The following is a 19,353-nucleotide window of genomic DNA, read 5'->3' on the forward strand; positions in this document are numbered from 1 at the left end:
TGTATAAATAATAATAGAACTTGAAAGAATCAGATAGGTTTCCCTTTCCTGGTGTCCCTGTGAACTAACCTTGCAGTCTTGAGCCCCAGAGAAACTATCTGAGGCAAAGGCAGAAAAGACAGAGACTGAAGAAAGAGTCTTGTGTACAAATTCTTATCAAGAAGTGCAAGACCAGACAGAATAGCCAAGCAGTTCTACAATAAATACTATGCAGAAGAACAGAGAAAACAGATACTTACCCAAGAGAAAGCACCAAATGAGGATCCATTGTTCACACAACACCCACACTGCACATGTGTACTTCACACTTAAAAACCAGATTCCTTTTTACAGCAAACTCCAGTGCCATGGCTCTGCACTGCAGATGTACTGCTGGTTACTGATGTGAAGGGTCATAAAGGAGAAGGAAGCTTCACCACTAGTAAGTTCTAGTGATTGCCAGCAGAAATCTCCCCCAGGAGCAGTGGGGAGAAAAGAAGGATTACAGGATGGGTATAGGTAGGTCAGAACGAAGAACCTCACCAGCTACAGCCTAAAAATTACCGTAGTAACTTTCTCAACAAACCATTCTCCACAGGCAGCTATCAAGTACCAAGCCTCAAGCCAAAAAGTTACAGACACATCCTCAAGCAAAGCACCTCAAAGCACACCTTCAGTGTTTGAGAAGGTGTGGGATGGTTGGGTAAAAAACCCCCAAAAACCCACACAACAGAAAGACAACACCCATACACGTGCCCAGACCTTCAAGACAGCTCTGAGCACTGGTTAGATTAATGGCTCCAGATCTACAAAAGATAAACAGTGCTTCACACAGTGCTACAGCACAAGAACCAGCTGTAGTTACCATTTCAAGGATCTCACTGCAGGAAGACAAGTGAAATATCAATCAGCTGGTTGTCAGGACGATGCCTTTCCTACATACACAGTCTCCAGCATACACAGTGTCTATAGTCAAGTTCTAGAACCTAAAAAGCACCTACAAACAGAAGGTCTTTGCTGTGAAAGTATCTCAAACATCAGTCCTTTCGTATTTCTCTCTTTCTGGCTTCCAGGATAAAAACCAGCTCAGAGCACAAGGTGCGAACCTGCACAGGGATCCGGAGGAATAGGACAGAATGACCAAAGGAAACAGGAAACAAACACCTTGAGAATGGACTGTAGTCCCTGGAGTCTTCTGAAGAAAGTAATAATAAAAAGCTCCTACCTGTAAAATGTAAAGACACGTGGATGCATCAAGGAATCATAACATATTTCAGTGTGCAACAGTTTATCTACTATTCCACACCAAATCTCTGAAGGGAAATAAAAGTTGCTTTCCAGGCACAGAGAAAGGGATACACAGATAATCCAGTTTGGCTCTTCAAATACAGACCTGACTTTGTCTCAGGCAGAACAGGTTGCAGGGTGTGTAAGTAACCATTTAAACATCCTCTTTGGACAACACCATCCTGTTCTACGCCCAAAGTCATTGAGTGGCAGATGCCGTGTCAGAGACGTGGCCTTCCTTACCAGAGTTCTGGCTATGCTTGAGTTCAGATGTAGCCTGGACAAACTCACCAAAGATAAGCAAAACCAATATTTATTAACACAGAGGCCACATCTGGTTCAGGAAATAAACTGGGCTGCAAACAGCTGGAAAGCTGAGCCTCTTCACCTTTGTATTTTTACTCAGTCCTTCGCCTTTTGCCAAGGTGCCTTCTTTTGGCTGTTGCCAGACTACAGAGCTGAGCCAACCCTTGCCAGGTTTAATGTAGCTGGTTTTACAAGAACTCAGGGGAAGGCAGAGGAGCTGACTGAGGAACCCAAAGCAAGAAGGGAGAGATTAGATTACTATCAGAAGTATGACTGTACTAGAAACATGAATACCTTCACTTCGGCAAGTCTGATACCACAAGGATGACCCAGCCATGAGTGTGAAACAAACTGAAAATGCAAGAAACAGAAAGATGGGACCTAACATCAAAAGCAGCACAAAGTTCATCCGCTGAAGGCATCATGGATCCCCTAAAACCCTGGAAAAGGACTCTGAGCTGTTCCTCTTCATAAATAAAGCCCAGGAAAGTTTAAGCAATAGCAATCTTTGCCTAGCCTCTTCACTACAGGAAAGCTCTCTTCCTTCCCCTCCTAAGAGATAATAAAGCAAAAACAGTTCACAGAGTCAACACAAAACAAAGGCACTGACTCATCTCCTGCCTTGGAGGTAGCAGAGGTGGAAAGTTGCATACACTTTGTACAACAGAAACGAAACAGGTTGCCCTTTTCTGGGGCTCACAGCGAGTGGCAGCAACGTTTGCAGTGTGAGCAGGCACGAGGTGCACCCTGACAGCCACACACCAGCAGGGCCAGAACGCCGGTGACAGAGCAGATCTCACCAGCAAATAGAGCAGGAGTCCCGTGTAAGAACAAGAACAGAATCAGCTCTTTTAAGCACACCATGGCTTACGGCTACTTTAAAAGTATATTAAACAACAGCCTGAGAAACCTCTCCCCACCTGCAACCCTGGTATCACAGTTCATCTGTATTTCAGTTGTGCTCAGCCACCTAAATCGTCTCAAATAAAAGATAACCTTGCAAAATGTTCTAACAACTGAAATGTTCTAACAATTTAAGCCTTTCAGTTTATGGCTCCCCATGAGGCCGCAGGACTCACCTCCGGGCTGCAGGACAGCCCACAGCACTGGACAGGCTCTATCGAGGCCACCTGTGCCTGGCTGCGCTACCACCCTCCTCCACTGCCCCCAGGGCACCCCTTCCCCTGCGTGGGAATGGGCCCCTCTGCAGTGCCCACAGAAACCCAGCACACACCATGGGGGACACGCCACACGCCCCACCAGGCTACACACCAGCACAGCCTGTAAAGGAACACTGCGGTGTGCAAAGGCAGTAATTCAGCAAGTATTACACAGATGGGTCTGACCTAAAGTGCACCCCAGGACACAGCTCACAGTGCTAACACAATGCACAGAAAATGCTTGCAGAGAGGATAAAAATGCACATATAAGCACTGACATTCTGGTTCTGCACTTCTTGGCTTATCTTAAACAGAATGCCACTTCTGAAAAACAAATCCCTGGCACATGAGCAGAAGGCTTTCTAAGTGTACATGTTGCACCAAGTACTGAATGCACTACCAACAGATGTAAATAAACCCTTCAATTTAAGAACCAAGTGAAGCAACTGTGTCATTTGGATTTCAGTAATTCCTTAAAAACCTCGGAATGAGGATGTCACTGAACTGGATACTGTAATAACAGCCAAAAGTTTCCAACCTGAAAAAACAGACCAGTTTGAATTTAAGTAGAAAAGTAATACACAAGCAAGAGGGCAAGCAAGATGCAGCACAAGCTGTCATACTACTGTCATGACTAAAAACCCCCAAAAAACACAACTAGCTAATTGTTTAAATTACAGCATAACGAGTTTAGGGTCTAGGATCACACATAATACTGTGTGGGAAAGGCAGAATAACTGTAGTTCAACTACTGCTGTTTAGATATGAGAACATTCTACTTTCACACCATTTACACACTTTGCCCTTTGTAATCTGCCTTTGCTGCAGTTGGAAAGAGGGTGGGAGGGGACAGAGTTCTAACGGGAAGCAAAGGACCCTTCGTAAGAGTATTAAACAAAAAGGAGAACAGCTACAAAACAAGGTGTCCGCGAGCTTACAGCCCATTCCAGGGACTATTTAAATCTCTCCTCATCTAAGGCTCTTATTCATGAATGTTGACATTCCAGTCCTGCCAGCACAAAGCACGGGGCTTAACTGCACACCACAGGGAGCTCCCGGGAAAACAAGTCAATTAGGAAAGAGTCACGTGCAAGTACTTGGTTTCTTTAGAGACTACAGCTTCATTTTTTTAAAACGAAAATCAAAGCAGCGTTCACATAGTGATCATTTTCACATCATCTGAACGCAATGGTCGTCACTAAAAGCTGGGGCGAATACCCAGAAAACATGTACTGTTACGCTGTGGTTTTAAATCCTGGCAAGTGAATCCTATTCAGAATTCTAACAATAACTCTCCTTTTACCAGCAGTTCTTCCCCCCTTTGCCAACCTGTCACAGATTACCTCTTCTGCTCTCAAACGCAGGAACACAATTCTGTGATTTGTGCCTCAGCGAGGGAACTTAATTACAAATCGAATCATACATGCAAATTCTGCTCCCAAGTTGCTGTGGTGCGAGTCCCTTCCAGTCACCAACCCTGTCTGGGGAAGCTGAAGCCCACCCTGATGCGCAGCAGCTTTGCTGCACACAGTGATGGAAAGACCACAAGAACCACCAGATAACCTTTCCAACCCAGGCGATTGTGCAGTGCAGTAAAAACGTTTTCAGACTGTTAAGTGAAGCAGTTCACTCAGTGAACAAACTCCAAAGAAATTCCAAGTTCTTTTCACTTGACAAAAAAGAACTGCATTTAAAGCCTGCCACTTGCAAGCAACATGTTCTTCTTTTAAGTCAGATGTCAACAGCCCTATACTGATCTTTCCATAAATAACTATGAAAACAAAGTCCTCAGTTACAAGAACATAACTTGCATAATTATGAAAATTGTAAAATTTCGTCCTGGCAAACTTTAATTTCTTTGCTGAGATACAGAAACTTTGGGAGACTCATCATGCCTAGAACCCAAAGACTAATTGCTCACTGGGAAGAAAAGGGGAAGAGGGGAAGAAACAAGCAGCAACCAGGACCAAGGAGAGAAGGCAAGCTCAGGAAGCTGAGGAAATTTACTGGAGAAATGTATCCTTTACAGCTTAGCAGAAGAATGTCAGAGCAGCCTAACAAGCACAGTATATAGTAATTCCAACAAATTTAAAGATCAAATGAGAATAAAACAAAAAAAAGTTAAAAATCATTAACTTTGCAAAGTTCTTGCTAGTATTTCCTAACGTATCTTAAAAATGAACTATGAAAATCCAGGAATACATGCAGCAGCTTCCAGTCACAACACTGCACACATTTTCAGTTCTGCCCACTACAGTGTAAGGAGTCAAACTTTGCTGCCCAACACAACTATCACACATACAAATAGATTCAGTAACAATTACTGGATTAGAAGCCATACTCTGCAACGTTTAACCCCATACCTCACTGAAACTAGCGGGGGCAATTAAAAAGCAACCCACTGCTCACTGCAGAAGGATGACATTCACTGTTAATGGTGTAGCAAGAAAACAAAGGGAAATTTGATAAGTAAAATAAAGGGTTGGCAAATTAGCAATGGTCAAAGGATCTCGCAATTGAAACCAGAGAGCACACGGGCTGTCATAGGACCTCAAATCGCCACATTTTAAAGCAGCAACCATTTAATTTGCAGAATTGAGCCTTGATGGATCTAAGAAAAGAGCTAATACTTGTATTCCTGGCAAAAGCAAAACAGATGGTATCAATACGCACATTAAAACACACAGCAAAAAAGCAACAACTTTCAAACGCATAACAGAAATGCAACAAGGTACATGTAAGTAAGAATGTCACCCCACATTTATGTACATGCACACACTTTTTTTTTTTAATTAAACCCTACGCATTTGTGCAAATACAATGACAAAGAAAGAAGGGGAAGCAACAGGAAAATTCAGTCTCATTAAAGTTTAATGTCTTAGCTGGGAAGCAACCACAAGAGAACGGACAACAATCTACAAACATCTGAAAGATGTAAGCCAAAAATAAAGCAGGATTAATGTATGAGAACAGAAATGAGAAAACACATTAAGTCAGAGCAAAATTCTGGTCAAGCATTTAATTATGTATGGAAGTGATTTCTAAAGACTATTGAAAGTATCACCAGTTTAGGACATTCAGAATTAAATTAGAAAGGGCTCTAAGAGAAACCTCACCTAAGCACCTGCAAAGACAGAGGTTACAAGATGAATTACTCCTGATGATATTTTCAGGTTATCAGCTTCTCACTCTTCTAAATGCTACCTATCATATTTATATATAAAGCCCCCAAAAAAGTGTTAACAAAAGTATGCACATTGAAAGGGAACTGCTGAGACAAACTCTGGATTTAACAATTTGGTGATATGGCTTGAGGATATTTTCTCTATTCATTAGCAAATGTTTGAAGTGATCTTGGATGAGACATTAACTGCAGTGAGGAACTAAACCTGGCAAGACTCAAATTTCTCCCAAATTCAATTATGTCTTTTCATTAACCTTCTCCTGTTTATGTTCAGGATGTTAACAAATGAAGATGATTTTCAGAATACTGAACACCACCTACTACAACCTTAATGTTTTAAATACATTTGTGGATTTTTCTTCCCTTTCCCTATAAATGGGTTTTACACCTTTAATAGTTATTTCTTAACAATTCTGAACCGACCAATTCTTCATATTCCACCTCAAAACAACCCTTCCCTTTTGCATTCCCCACTCCCCATCCTGACAAAGGCACATAATACAGGTACCAGATGTGCACCAAGGTGTGCAAACCCACCCCTAAACACAACAGGAATTCTCCAACACCACCTCCCTGGAAAGGTTTCAAAGCTTTAAGGTAAAAGAAACCGGCCATGAGAAGCCCTGGCCATAGCCAAGCTGCACGTGATGTCTCTCAGCAGCTCTAGCCTGATCACCTGTGTACACGGCAGCACATCCCACTGGCAGCTCACCTCGACCTCGGGAGGAACTTCGGCCTCGAGGAGCCCCCACCACCGTTCCTGCTCCGCGCCCCGTCAGCCGCAGGACGGCAGCGCTGTTTACAGACATCGAGAAATTCCTCTGCCAGGGAGAGAGACACAGTCAGACAGCACAAAACCACAAACACTTTAGCCAAAACTCAGCTTATTACCAGCTTTGCTTTCCTCGTGCTCACTGCAAATTCACTACAGCTACCATCAGTAAGCACAGGGACTCCATGGACACAGGAGTCTATAAAAGGATCTTGCTCAACATCAGCACTTCCAAGTTACTTACCTGACATTTCTGTGCTCTACAGGTTGCAACTGAGCACCTGCTCCTTTATCAGACAATGCCAGCACAGAAGTTACTGGAACATCAGCAGCTTTGAACACAGACATTCCGTTCCAAAAGAGAATGGCACCTGCCTACACCTGACACCATGAATGAATAACAATGGCACCATTATAACTAACCTGACACCATGAATGAATAGCAATTCTAAGGTTCATTCTTTAGCAAAGCAGAAACACGTTGAGATCAACACAATGTGAATCAAGTTATATTTACCACTCTGCAGAAATAAGCACTTCCCTCCCCCAAATATATCATAGGAATAACATGTCTGGGGGAAAACTAAGCCTTCTGAAACTTAAGTGATACTCTTTTAATATGACAAACACCAGTAAAATTCAACTTTATTTTAATATGAAACAACTGCTAAAGAAAAAGCTGTTTCAATAGAGAGTGGATAATTATAACTAACTTTGGCCCCATTCTCTGAGCACAAATAGTTGGAAAACTGGGCCAAGGAATTCAGGAGCAAGTTCAGAAACATTAACAAGCAAACCTGAATCCACACATACTTCCTGAATACAAGTTTTAAATAATTATAATGCAAAGGATTCCAAACGGCTGTTCCATGAGGCTTCTTGATTGCAACTTAAAGCAGGCAAGTCTCTCTCATGAACTCATCTGAATTTCTATCATTTTGAAGGTCTTCAGAGAACAATTAGACAAGCAACTATATACTATTTAAAATCTAAATGGCTAACATCACAGCCAACAGGCATTTGGAGGAATCTTAATCCATTTCAGAAACTGCTTGGTATGTGCTTCCTACAAGAGGTGATCTTCCTTCAAGAGACAATTGGTAACTAAGTAGACTTGAGGGGAAAGCAAAAATGCAGCCATGCATGGCAAAACAGCACGGTCAACCTCCAGTAAATCTGACTATTTTCCCAGCTAGCTCTTGAAGTTTAAAGCAACCATTTCAACAGCAAGTCAAAAGGAACCACCTCTATTTGCCTCAAAGCAAATCACCACCTTTCCTGCTGCTGATACTTCTGAAAGTAACGAACCAACAAAGTATTTCACTAGAAAAACTTCAAGCTATTTATCAGATTGCCTTGCATAGGAGATTCCTTATTTCTCATGCCTTAATTCTTCCTGTAAAGACAAAACAGTAATCTCACTTCCTTTTCCAAATGTTTTTTAAATTTGCCATGCCTATTATCCCTCCCCTCTGTGGAGGCCCCTGTGGTGAGGGTGAGATCCTTGTCCTGTGCAGTGATAACGAACAACCCCCATGGAAAGTAATAAAACCAGCAAAGCCAAAAAAGCAAAACCCACCCTACTGTTGATTAATGTATTCCTTCAATGTTCACCCCAAAAGAGCAAAGCTGTCCCAAACAGGGGCTCAATTAATGCTTTAGGAGCCAATGGAAGATGTCTTAGGAAACAGATGTCAGGGACATAACCAGTGAGGACACAAAAGTTTCTCCATCACATCCAGCAAGAGCTTGAGCCTCCCTAACTCAACAGGCAGGTGGGATTAAGACGACTGAACTCTTTCCTGTTGCAAACAGGAAGAAGAGCTGGGGAGAAAGGCAAAGGAACGTATGCTCCATGTGGCCAGTGGTCTGTGGAGAGCTCCTTTACAGCCACCTGCAGAAACCTTTCCTTCAGCAGGCACCTCCCTGGAAAGTGATCTTAGGCAAATCTACAACGTTATATAACAAAACCTACTACAAAGTGAATCAGTTGAGCTCCAGGTTAGATCAGTAACTCTATCATCAGGAAAGTAACATTCTACATAAAAAGAACAAGCAACTCTATCCAAAGCAGATCCATGTCCTGTAACAGGGAATAGTGTGGCCTTAAGTATCCCACTAGTTAAATTCCACAGGACTAAGCAAACTAAAGCTTAAATTCAGCGCTGACATAACCTACCACCCACCCCTACATAGCAATCTTTCAGTCAGCTTGAGACAGTTCTTCACAGACACAGCACACACACAGCTGCAATGCCATTGGGTGCACAACTCTGAGGCTGCAAGCACAACTGCTCTGAATCCAAGCCTGGAGTAAAGCCCGACAGGCTGAGCTTCACCTGAACCCTGTCCCAAAGTACCCGCGTTCTGACCACCTGTCCCCTACAGGATTCCCAAATATCAGCCCTCCAAGCTATGAGGCAATAATGCCATCTTAAGTATTCACAGAGGGGGTAAAAAGTCTTTTAAAGTATCTTTTCTCAATCTTAATTGTCAGAACTTTCCTGCACAAGGACTAGCAGCAAATCTATTAATATTCACCTCACGATCACTTCTGAACATGATTCTTGATGATAAATGATGTTTATCACGTCATGGGGAACAAACACCAGGAATTTCTGGTAGCTTAAATCAGTCACAGAAGGGGAAAAAAAGGACATAGAAAACCAGATTATTTGCATCCTCTGGGTCCCCAGAAACCATTACTGGAAAGTTCTTAAAAAGGGAATATGGACCTTTTCTTTGAGATTAAGATTTTTGTGGAGATTGCAGAGCACTGTTAAGGTGCCTAAAGGATCCTGTACAATTACAGGTGAAAAGGAGCAGGAGAAAGCAGTGACACAGTGCACACCAACTCCTGAGGACTTCTCAAGACTGGTGAAACACTGGGCACTGCAGCGGAGCACCGGGGAACCCTGAAACTCGGCAGCACTTAACCACCTCATCTGTACCAAGAGGCCACTCAGCACACTTTCAATACCACAGCCTAAACTCCTTTTATTCCTCACAGAGTGTCTTGACAATCACCAGAAGTCAGTGTCCCCCTGAACTGTAAAAGGCCTGTAGTCTTCTCTAAAGGACTCCGCTGTGCATCAGCACAAAAAAAAAAAAATTCAAGGTATTTACACCAAGGTTCAATATCCTGGTGTGCTACTGCCAGGCAGACCATTTCTTGTTCCTACTCAAGAACAGAAGCTGGGCTAAGATTTCCCATAAAAGCATACTGCCAATCTCAGTTGCCTTTTAAGACTATGACATCAAGTGAGCTCAAATATAACTGCTGATTAAAAACTAAACCATCTGCACCTTGTGTCAAAGGACAGCATCCTACAGAGACACCAGAAATACGGATCAACTCTGAAGAGGAAGGAATTTCAGAAGAGGTGAAGAACATCTCTCAGAATACCCAGGCACAAAACGAAATTAATTCAAAAATGCAACAGTATGGGACAAAGAAAGGAGGATGTTCTGATATGTTAAGAAACTAATAGTAACACTACCCACCCCTGCAAAAGTCAAATTACACAAGCCAGTAAAAATACTCAGTTTTCTATTAGAAAAGTAACCAAAAAAAACAAAGCACAGTTTTATGAAGTGCTAAGAAACATGACAAATTGAAGAGCAACTTCAAAATCAAAAGTTCTGACAGCCATAAAGAGGGAATGAATCCAGAGTCAAAGTCAGAAGCACTTATCCAGAGCAGGGCAGGCAGCTTTCTCCACTAGGTATCACATTCAAAGCAAGGGTCTTCCCAGCTACCCAGATTAGTCATCCTTGCAATGGAATCTTTATGGACTGCCTGTTCTCACTCTGATCTTGTTCACCAATTAACTATATAACTATAGAGACCAAAGGAGGAGATAATAAAGCAGCTGCTTACGTACAGAGTAGTTAAGAGAACTGTTTCTTTCCAAGAAATGCTAACAAAGTTCAACATTTCTCCAAAGAAGACAAAACTGAAGTTACTATGACACTTCTTTGACTTTGATTACAAGAGAAGGTGGTCCAAAAACAATAGAAAATTTTACTGATATGAAAGTGGTGTGTACTCAAGAAACAAGTAACAGTTCCCAGATGGTGTTCTTGACCTTAACAAGCTGTCTGCCATCTACAGAACACTCTATGACAAAATACCTGGTCAAGTTTAAGACAATGAACCTTTATGCTGACACAGTATGCTTTTGTAATTTCCTTCTCACAAACCTACTAATCTAAAGTTTTATGGTTTCTCTCAATGGAGGATAGACTCTTTATTTTGTCTTTACACAACTGACAATGTATAAAAAAAAATATACCAACCTGTTCTTCTTCTGTAAAAGGTACAAGTGCCAGTGGTGGCAGGGGCTCCTCTTGTAAAATAGGCAGAAACTCCTTATCCAGAAGGTCTGACGGTATCTGCATGAAAGGAAAAGAGCATTCTGCTATATATACTACACATCCAAGTATTTCCACTTCAGGGATGATGCCACACACGTTGATTCTCAAAATATTTTATCCTGCCAACTCCCATCTCCATTCACCAGTACACCAGTACTTGCAATCACATTTATCAGGGGTGGGTGTAAATCTACAACCCCCAGAAAGAAATCCTTATAGATACCCAAGGCATCCCCCACGCACAAGATCACAGACATCAGAATACAAATTTACAAGCACTGCAGCTCCAACCTGAACTAAGTGAAACCTCATCTGGTAAATTAAAAGCTATTGCTTTAATTCAATGCACTTTATAGCCAATTTTTACTCGGCAAAACTACCACATATAGCACAACTGTTGTACTTGATCTGAAGTCAGCACTTTCAATTTACAACCAACCAGGAGAGGAAAACAGGGAAAAAAAATCCCACAAACAAAATAACCAAGTAAATGAAAATGTATGTATAGATTAACCAGAGAACACTGATGATTTAAATCAGAATAAATTTTAACACTGATTTTGAATCAGAAGCTCCATCAGCAGATGTGACCTTGAGAATGTGGACAAGAAGCTGCAGTTACAGCCAAGTGAGCTCTACGCCAACAGAAAACTGTTTCAAAAATACTTAGTTCATAATACTAAAGACTTTTTTTTTTTGGGGGGGGGGGACATGTTAGAAGTCCTCCTGCTTTCAATTAGTGTATCTTTTAATCAGAGAGGCAACTTTGTCTCATCTTCAGCCAGCAAAGATTGAAGATGACCCAGTGAAACAGGACAGGGTACAAGACACAGCTTAGAAACACCACACTGAGTAGTTAAGTAGAACCACGTCAGGAATCCTCTCAGTCCTCGTAACTGGGATTACTCAGCACCGTGGAAACACGTGGGTATCAAAAGCAAGACATACTTTAATAATAATGTCTTTCTGGCAAACACACAGGGAGAAAATACTCTTTTGGACCATTCATAAGGGTCAGAGAACCTCCTGTAGCACAGGACATTCCAGGGTTGTTCTGAATCAGTCACAACTGTAGAGGCCTCAGCACCATCTGATCTACCACACAGTAACTCCCAAAAGCAACCTCTGACTCACTGACTTATTCCAGCATAGCGTCAAGGCTTAAATCACAGTCCCCTGAAGCAGAGCAGGACATCCCTCATCCCTGCATGTTAAAGCGTGGCTTTAAACTATAACACACTTAACAGACTCAGAAACCCCCCTGACACTCGATGCCCTTGAAGCCACGGGTAAGCAGTGCAGGGCTCCAGCACTGTGAGAGAATCTCAGTACAGCCATGGCAGGGGAGGAACACAGAGCCGAGCGTGCCCATCTCTATGCCAAGCTCAGGGCACAACTGGACACCATCTCTTGCAACCCCTCCCTCACCCCCAAGGGCGAGACTCTGGGAAGAATTCAGATTTCCAAGTCACTGTGAGCTGATGCAACAATAAACTAACCTCTGTCACCAGCGGCAGAAAAACCCGATGTTTACAAATGCAGAAAGCAGGAATCATTTGCCTGAAAGGATCTCTGAATTTTTACATCATCTTTTGAAGTGAAACCAAGAAGGAAGTTCTTGACTTTCTACACTGTTCTTATGCATTCCTTGTGCCTGGTTCCTGATTCCCACACAAGTGAACTACCTGAGGACTGCTCTCACTGGGCCAGTTACCTGCTAAAATGAACTGCCTTAATTTGGAATAAATGTGGATGCCTATTTCAGATGATCTGCTAATATGATTTACTGCCTTTGTAGCTGAATCAAATAATTATTATGCACTACATAAAATAAAATCCTACTGAGGCAAGCAAATCTGCACAGCTGCAAGGAGACTTAAACCCTCAGTCATCTGTGACAGTGGGACTGAATATGGCAATCAGGTTTTTTGTTCTCCAGGGTACAAGAAGTTACCCCTAAAGTGGCAAAAAAAGAATCAAACATAATGAATGCAGTACAAGTGGATTCAAATAAGTACAAACACACACCCACCACCCAAATCAGACCTCTTCAGTCTGAGATGCCAAAGGATACATTATTTCTCTGTCCACAATCATGAAATGCAAACAACCATTCCTCATCTCAGGACTCATTAGAGAGATGCACTCAGGCCTTCTTCCTCTTCATGCTCACCTTATTATCCTTTAGAAAAAGTGCCAACATTTCTTCTCTCCCATAGCGATAGTCTGCTAGTTTGTACTTTGGCAAGGCCGGAGACAGCGGAGGGGACGTGACGCTCCCGCCACTGGACAGAGCTCGCAGCCTGGAACGAGACAAGCCACGGGAACCGAGCTGAGAGGCGCCCTCAGCTGTGCCCCCGACACCCACACATGGGCACAGCCGGGACAAACAACACTGACAGCAAAGACACTGACAGCTTGACTGCATAACTGAACCTTCCACAAGAGAGTGCAAGAGCCTCCCTCATTTTATCCACAGCCAGGAAAGGAAGAAAAAGCATTCCCATGAGCACATCAAGAAACTGAACTTGCCCAGGAAACTCTTACATTGACCATATAGGACACTGGCTACACCCCTAAAGCCCTGCCTAAGCTACTGACACTGGCTGCACACAAGTCAGTTGTACATCTTCCACAGATATTCACAACATCAGCCTCTTTTTGACAAGAAAATTTCTTACCATGCTGGGGACAGTGCAGCCAACATTGAGTTTACTCAGATGTTTCACAAAGTTTAACAACACAGCACAGTAAATTTTCAATGAAGTTTTTTCCTGCGCATCTGGAATGTTTCTTCACTACAAATCCCTTTGCCAAAAAGTAAAATTATTGGCTTTTTTTTAAGACTGCATGTATCATTTAGCTTAGGGTATCAATAAAAAGTATGTACAAACTATAGTGCCACTATTTCAGGGACATTCCAAGCAGCTGTCTAACTTATGGTAACAGATAAATACAGTATTACATTTGTTCCCATCCCACCCAGGTAAGTTACTCAACTTCGTGCAGGTAACATCTTACCACTGTGTATTATTTCCACTCTGCCGGTGAATTAGTCTCATTCTATACAGCCACTTCCTCAGCTACCCAAATATTCTGTATATTTCAGTTTGAGGATTGTTCATTTTGTATGAAGTGTGCGTGTCAAGAAACAAAACCCTGACCATTTTCCTACATTCTCCTTAATAGGTGCATCTTACACAAGTAAAACAGTAAAATCTCAACAATCAAAAAACCCATGGAAAGGAAGGTGCTCCAAACTGTGCAGTGATTCAGAGGCCACCTTTCACCTAATTATTGAAGCATGCTTTGATTTGTTTTATTGTTCTTTAAACAGAAAGGAAGAAGTAATTTGCAAGTCAAATGTTGATCTTATTCTTTTAGTTTGGTGCCACCCCGTGGCAATTCCTTCACATACCACTTCCAAACAAAACATGCCTGGGGAAAATTATTCTGAGGATTAGATGGCTCAGTACAATGTTCAAGTCTAGTCCAGATCAAACGTGACCCAGAGTTTCACTGCTAAGTGATACAGCAGCTTACGTGACAGACATGACTATACTGCAACCCAAAAGGTAATTATAAATCTTATATTCCATTATGCCTGTAACAATCCAGTAACTCACTGAAGGATAATACATGCTTCCATACAGAATATAATCTGGTTTCCAAAACTAAACAGGGACTGAAGTCCCCTCATTATGACACAGCAATCAAGCTACTGTTAAAATAAGTGCTTTTTTTAGAGTTGTCTTCCCCCTTCCCTTTTTTTAATATAACTTTGGCTTCCATCCATCAAGAATCTAATTATGTCTGTCTCTTACACTGAAGAGCACTCCAGCATATCTTCCTGGTGGGTGTATTTATAGATAGTGATAGAGTCATTCTTTAACCTTCTTTCCATCTTACAAAGCAGACTGAGCTCTCATTGTTTCCTAGGCCGCAAATCATGTCTTACTTCCTTGCTGAATACCCTCCAATTTCTGTACATTGTGCAGAGAAGTGTCAGCAAAAGTGAAGATGTTACTCCAGTAGGTCTCACCACATGCTATGCAGCCATTGTCTGTCCTATACCCACCCCACACACCCCGCTGAACACTCCAGGATCACTTCCCTCTTCAGAAGCCACAGGATCCACGATTTCTGTAACTGGAGTCAGCAACACTTCACCAACAAAGTGGAACACATACTGAATAATCACACCTGTGCAATTATCCCTCAGCAAAAGCCAGGACAATGCCTGTCAGACAAGCTGGAAAACCCAACAGCAGACAGGGTTATGTGTCAGGGATTCCCTTTAAAGCTGCCCTGACACTCCTCAGGGCACACATGCAGGACACCATGAAACACCTTCATCATGTTCCATATACGGTTTAGGGTTTTTGAACAGTGGGATAAGAAAAACCTTGCTTAGCTACAGATTTAAGTCCAGTGAGGAGAGTTTAAGAACTTCCTTATTATCATGTAGCACATGGAAATACCAAACAAGCACATCTTCATTTACTCTGTAGATACCTCTGAGATCAGAAGCATTATTCCTCCCTCAAATACCTGGTAGCAATGTAAATATTATGCATTAACAGAACATGAAACCCAACTCATTTCATACACAATGCCAATTCACAAAGTGAAGACTAATCTTAACAATACAGCTTTCAATACCAGGCCAGGGACTGAGGTGCAGCAGGACAGAACAACAAAGACATCACATCCCATTCAGTCTCACAACCAATTCTGTTCCACAGAACAGAAATTCATTTCAGACAAGGTTCTGGAGCCTCACAAACCCAACAACACTTACCATTCAGGCCCAAAGTTAAGTGTCTGAGTTTCTGCTGCCATTTTTTTCCTGTTCTATTCCTCTTTTTTAGAAAGTGTGAACCTGAAAAATAAAAATGTTTACTATGAGAACAGCTGGACTGATACAGTCCTCCATAAATTAATTCACAATACAAAAGCACATTTGGCCATGCAAAGAAGTAAAAAAAGTTGACATGGAAATTTTTCTTTTAGGAAATCCATTTCAGTTCTCCAACACAATTAATATATAATATAGGAGCAACTGCATCAAGATCTCATCCCTAAATCCCTCTTTTAACAGCTCAAACAGGACACTGAATCAGTACGTCTGAGGAAACAATTTGTACAAACACTGAGAACTTGATGTATAATCCTCTTCTGTAGGAGCAGTAATGCTTAATTAACAGAATTGCTGCTTCCTGACAATTACAAGAGGATAAAAACCTACTAGAATTACAGCAAGACAGATTTGCCAGCTGAGTGGCAGAGTATTCAAGAAATTTCCACTGCTCATTCTTGAAAAACAAGCCTTCTAAAGCCTGAGCACATCCATGGTACAGCATCCCCCACAAATCTGCAGGCAATGGACACTATTCCTCTCGGCCTTAGTTTTATTAGACAACAAAAAAAAAGCCTAACTTAAGACTTCAGCTACTTTCATTCCCATCAGCCAAGGTCCTGCAGAGCCAGCAAAGGTCAGGTCAAGTTCCTGCACATCCAGAGTGTACGGCCAAGAGCAGATAAAGCCACACAAGGGGGAAGGAACAAGACCAGGGGAAGGTTGTGAAGAGCCAAGTCTATCAGAGCCAAGTCCAGCGCCCAGGCTGTTCTGGAGAAGTGTCTTTTGCAGCAATAAATACAGTTGTTCTTTCCTTCAAGCAGCAACAAAATCCAAATCTGCAGAGGAAGGTGGTTTGTTTCTTTAAAAAAGCAAAGACACTGTAGGCAAAGCCCAAAGAAAAAAGGATTTGAAGCATTACCTACAGGCACTGGTTGATTAGACTGGAACAACCCATAAAGACAGATGGGAGGGAGGGAACTTTGCTGTATCAGAACCCAATTCCTTAACAGATCCAAGGACTAAATAAGGAGCTTCAGGAGTCTGCCTATACTTCCCATGGAAAAGTGATGAAAAATAAAAACAAAATGTGCAAAGGGTTACTGACAAAACCATGACAAAACCAAACGAAGGAAACATTTTTTATTATACACATGCTACAAAAGTAATGACATACAATTAAAGAAAATAAATCAAGACCCTCAAAGCTAAAAAATGATAAAACAAGCTAAAACCAAACATGCTCAAACTGCTTGAGCAGATTTTCCCAAAAATCTTTTGGGCATAAGTCTACAAAGAGTTACAGAACTCCCTGCAGCCTAAACCTACCCCCCAGTGTTTGGCCTATGAACTTGTACTACATGGCATATCTGCTTTATTCCATATACATTGTAATTTATATATGAATCTTAGTATCTTGATTTTCACAATAACCCGATATAATGAAATGGAATTATCCCCACCAGCTGCACCAAAAGCCAATACAAAAATACCAGCAGGCCTAGTTTGAGAGGATCTTAGTCTGATTTGAGTTGCCTTTTTGAAGCAAGTGACAGCTCATTACAATGTTCATCATGTATCACTTATTCGTCCAACCAAAATACAAGGCGAGGTACCCAAAGAAGACATAAAGCAGCCACACCTGCAAACACTGCAGGCCAATTCAGGCAAACCACCCTGCACACCCCGGCAGAGACAAGCCTGTAAACAACTCCCAGTAGCCTTTACTGGATGGCTCTGCCCCTCCAGCGCCTGCAGTCCCGCTGCTGAAGGGGTGGGGAGTTTCCAGATCAACCCATGCGGATCACCAGGGAACCGGGATCTTCAGCTACCAACACTGAAGCCAGCTTAGTGTCACCAATACCAAAAAGGCTGGCACTGCGTGTTAGACGGCCATGAAAGCACAGCTGAAAAGCACCAGATACAAGGATACAGCCCTAAAAACCAGTAAGAATCGAGCTGTTTACTGGGGTCAGACCCACTGGGCCCCACCCTCTTCAGCCTCTGCACTTCCTTCCCAACAAACCAAGGATGCTGCGTCATCTTTCTCTACCAGACTCCGAAGCACTTGAGTACCTACAACAACACTCAAAGCCTTCCAGTCTCATCCCAGTGAGCTGCAAAATGGTTTTCCCTGACCCCCACTTGGTCACCACACTTCATTCTGAGAACTCTCTGCTCTCCTCCACCTTCTATATTGCATTCAGGTGTGCCACTTCCTCTCTACAAGTTCAAACAAACGTGCAGGTGATTTAACGATCTCTAACAGGTGAATTTAATAGGCAACATTACCCAGAAATAAAACACACATGAAAAAGAAACTACAGGCTGAGAGAAAAACCCTTGGAAAACAGACGCTCTGGAAACAGGCAATGATTTGGGATGGCAGAATAGGGAAAAGACTGAAGACAGGTAAAACTGCAAGTGTGCCACAGGAATACAATGAGCCGTGTCAGAGCAGACCAGACAGGAAAAGCAGAAACCACGTGCTGCTTCTCCTGGTTCCCAAAGCATGGAAAAGGGGAGAGCATGGAAGCCAGCTTGGGAGAGGAACCTCTGACAGGGACTGCATAGCACACCTGGCTGGTGTGCCAGAGAAGCTGCACTAACTGGAAAGGCAAGTTGGCGTGGACAAGGCAGCCCTGACATCACAAGAGGAAAGAGTCAGGGTGGAGCAAGGAAAAGGATGAAGAATAAAGAGAGGAGAATGAATGATCAGCTCATGAGTTTAGTCATTTTGGCCAAGGAAAAGCCATGAATACACCACATCTCTACAACCTAGGTAATTTTCTTACATTTTAAACTTCATTATTAATAAGTGAAATGTTGATTTTGGTCATTTTTATCAAGGCTGCCTCCTTATTAATCAAGGATGGCAAATCACAAAAGTAATACATAGCTCACATTTCCTCCCTGATGTCATTTGATGAGGGAAAAGCCCCTTTCTGAACTGCAGGTTTTCTGAATTAAGGTTTTCTACAAATTACAGGTTATCGATGGAGGAATCCCCAGCCACAGATTTGAGATGGGCAGAGAGGACACGGGGACAGTGCCCAGCTGAACTGGGACCCCATTTTCCTGCAGCACCACCACCAACCCGCCACAGGCACACAGAGCAGAAAAGAGAAGCAATCACACCAACCCCAACATCAACCTGTGGACTGGCAAGGGAGAAAACACCCTCTTATTTTGTCAGCACCTTGAAAATCAGAAGTCCACCCCCTGGGCAGACACAAAATGTAATCCAGTAACATTAAGCCCTTAACTGGCTTTCACTCACAATTACCAGGCAATATCACTGATGCACAAGATCCTGTCAGCAACCCCCGTTCCACTGGTTCACCTCAGGGAAAATGGTTACTTTACCAAGCTTGCAGGTTTTTTAATTATTTTCCAAGCTTGCTGTTTAGTACCTGACAAACCTATTAAA

At 42.4% G+C, this 19,353-nt stretch overlaps 1 protein-coding gene across 9 annotated transcripts in view; it reads right to left on the reverse strand.

Annotated features, from left to right (window-relative positions):
- The window catches only part of GIGYF2 (GRB10 interacting GYF protein 2), a 73,033-nt gene that overhangs the window by 45,496 nt on the left and 8,184 nt on the right, over positions 1-19,353 (reverse strand). For all 9 annotated transcript variants that reach the window (XM_071566969.1, XM_071566966.1, XM_071566972.1 and 6 more), the window contains 4 exons: positions 15,867-15,947; positions 13,239-13,368; positions 10,988-11,083; positions 6,629-6,737 (listed from right to left, as the gene is read on the reverse strand). In XM_071566969.1, coding sequence (XP_071423070.1) covers positions 6,629-6,737; positions 10,988-11,083; positions 13,239-13,368; positions 15,867-15,907 — 376 coding nt within the window. In that variant the 5' untranslated portion in view covers positions 15,908-15,947. The remainder of the gene's footprint in view (positions 1-6,628; positions 6,738-10,987; positions 11,084-13,238; positions 13,369-15,866; positions 15,948-19,353) is intronic.

The sequence above is a fragment of the Pithys albifrons genome, chromosome 11 (genome assembly GCF_047495875.1).
Source record: "Pithys albifrons albifrons isolate INPA30051 chromosome 11, PitAlb_v1, whole genome shotgun sequence".
In the NCBI taxonomy this organism is placed as follows: Eukaryota; Metazoa; Chordata; class Aves; order Passeriformes; family Thamnophilidae; genus Pithys; species Pithys albifrons.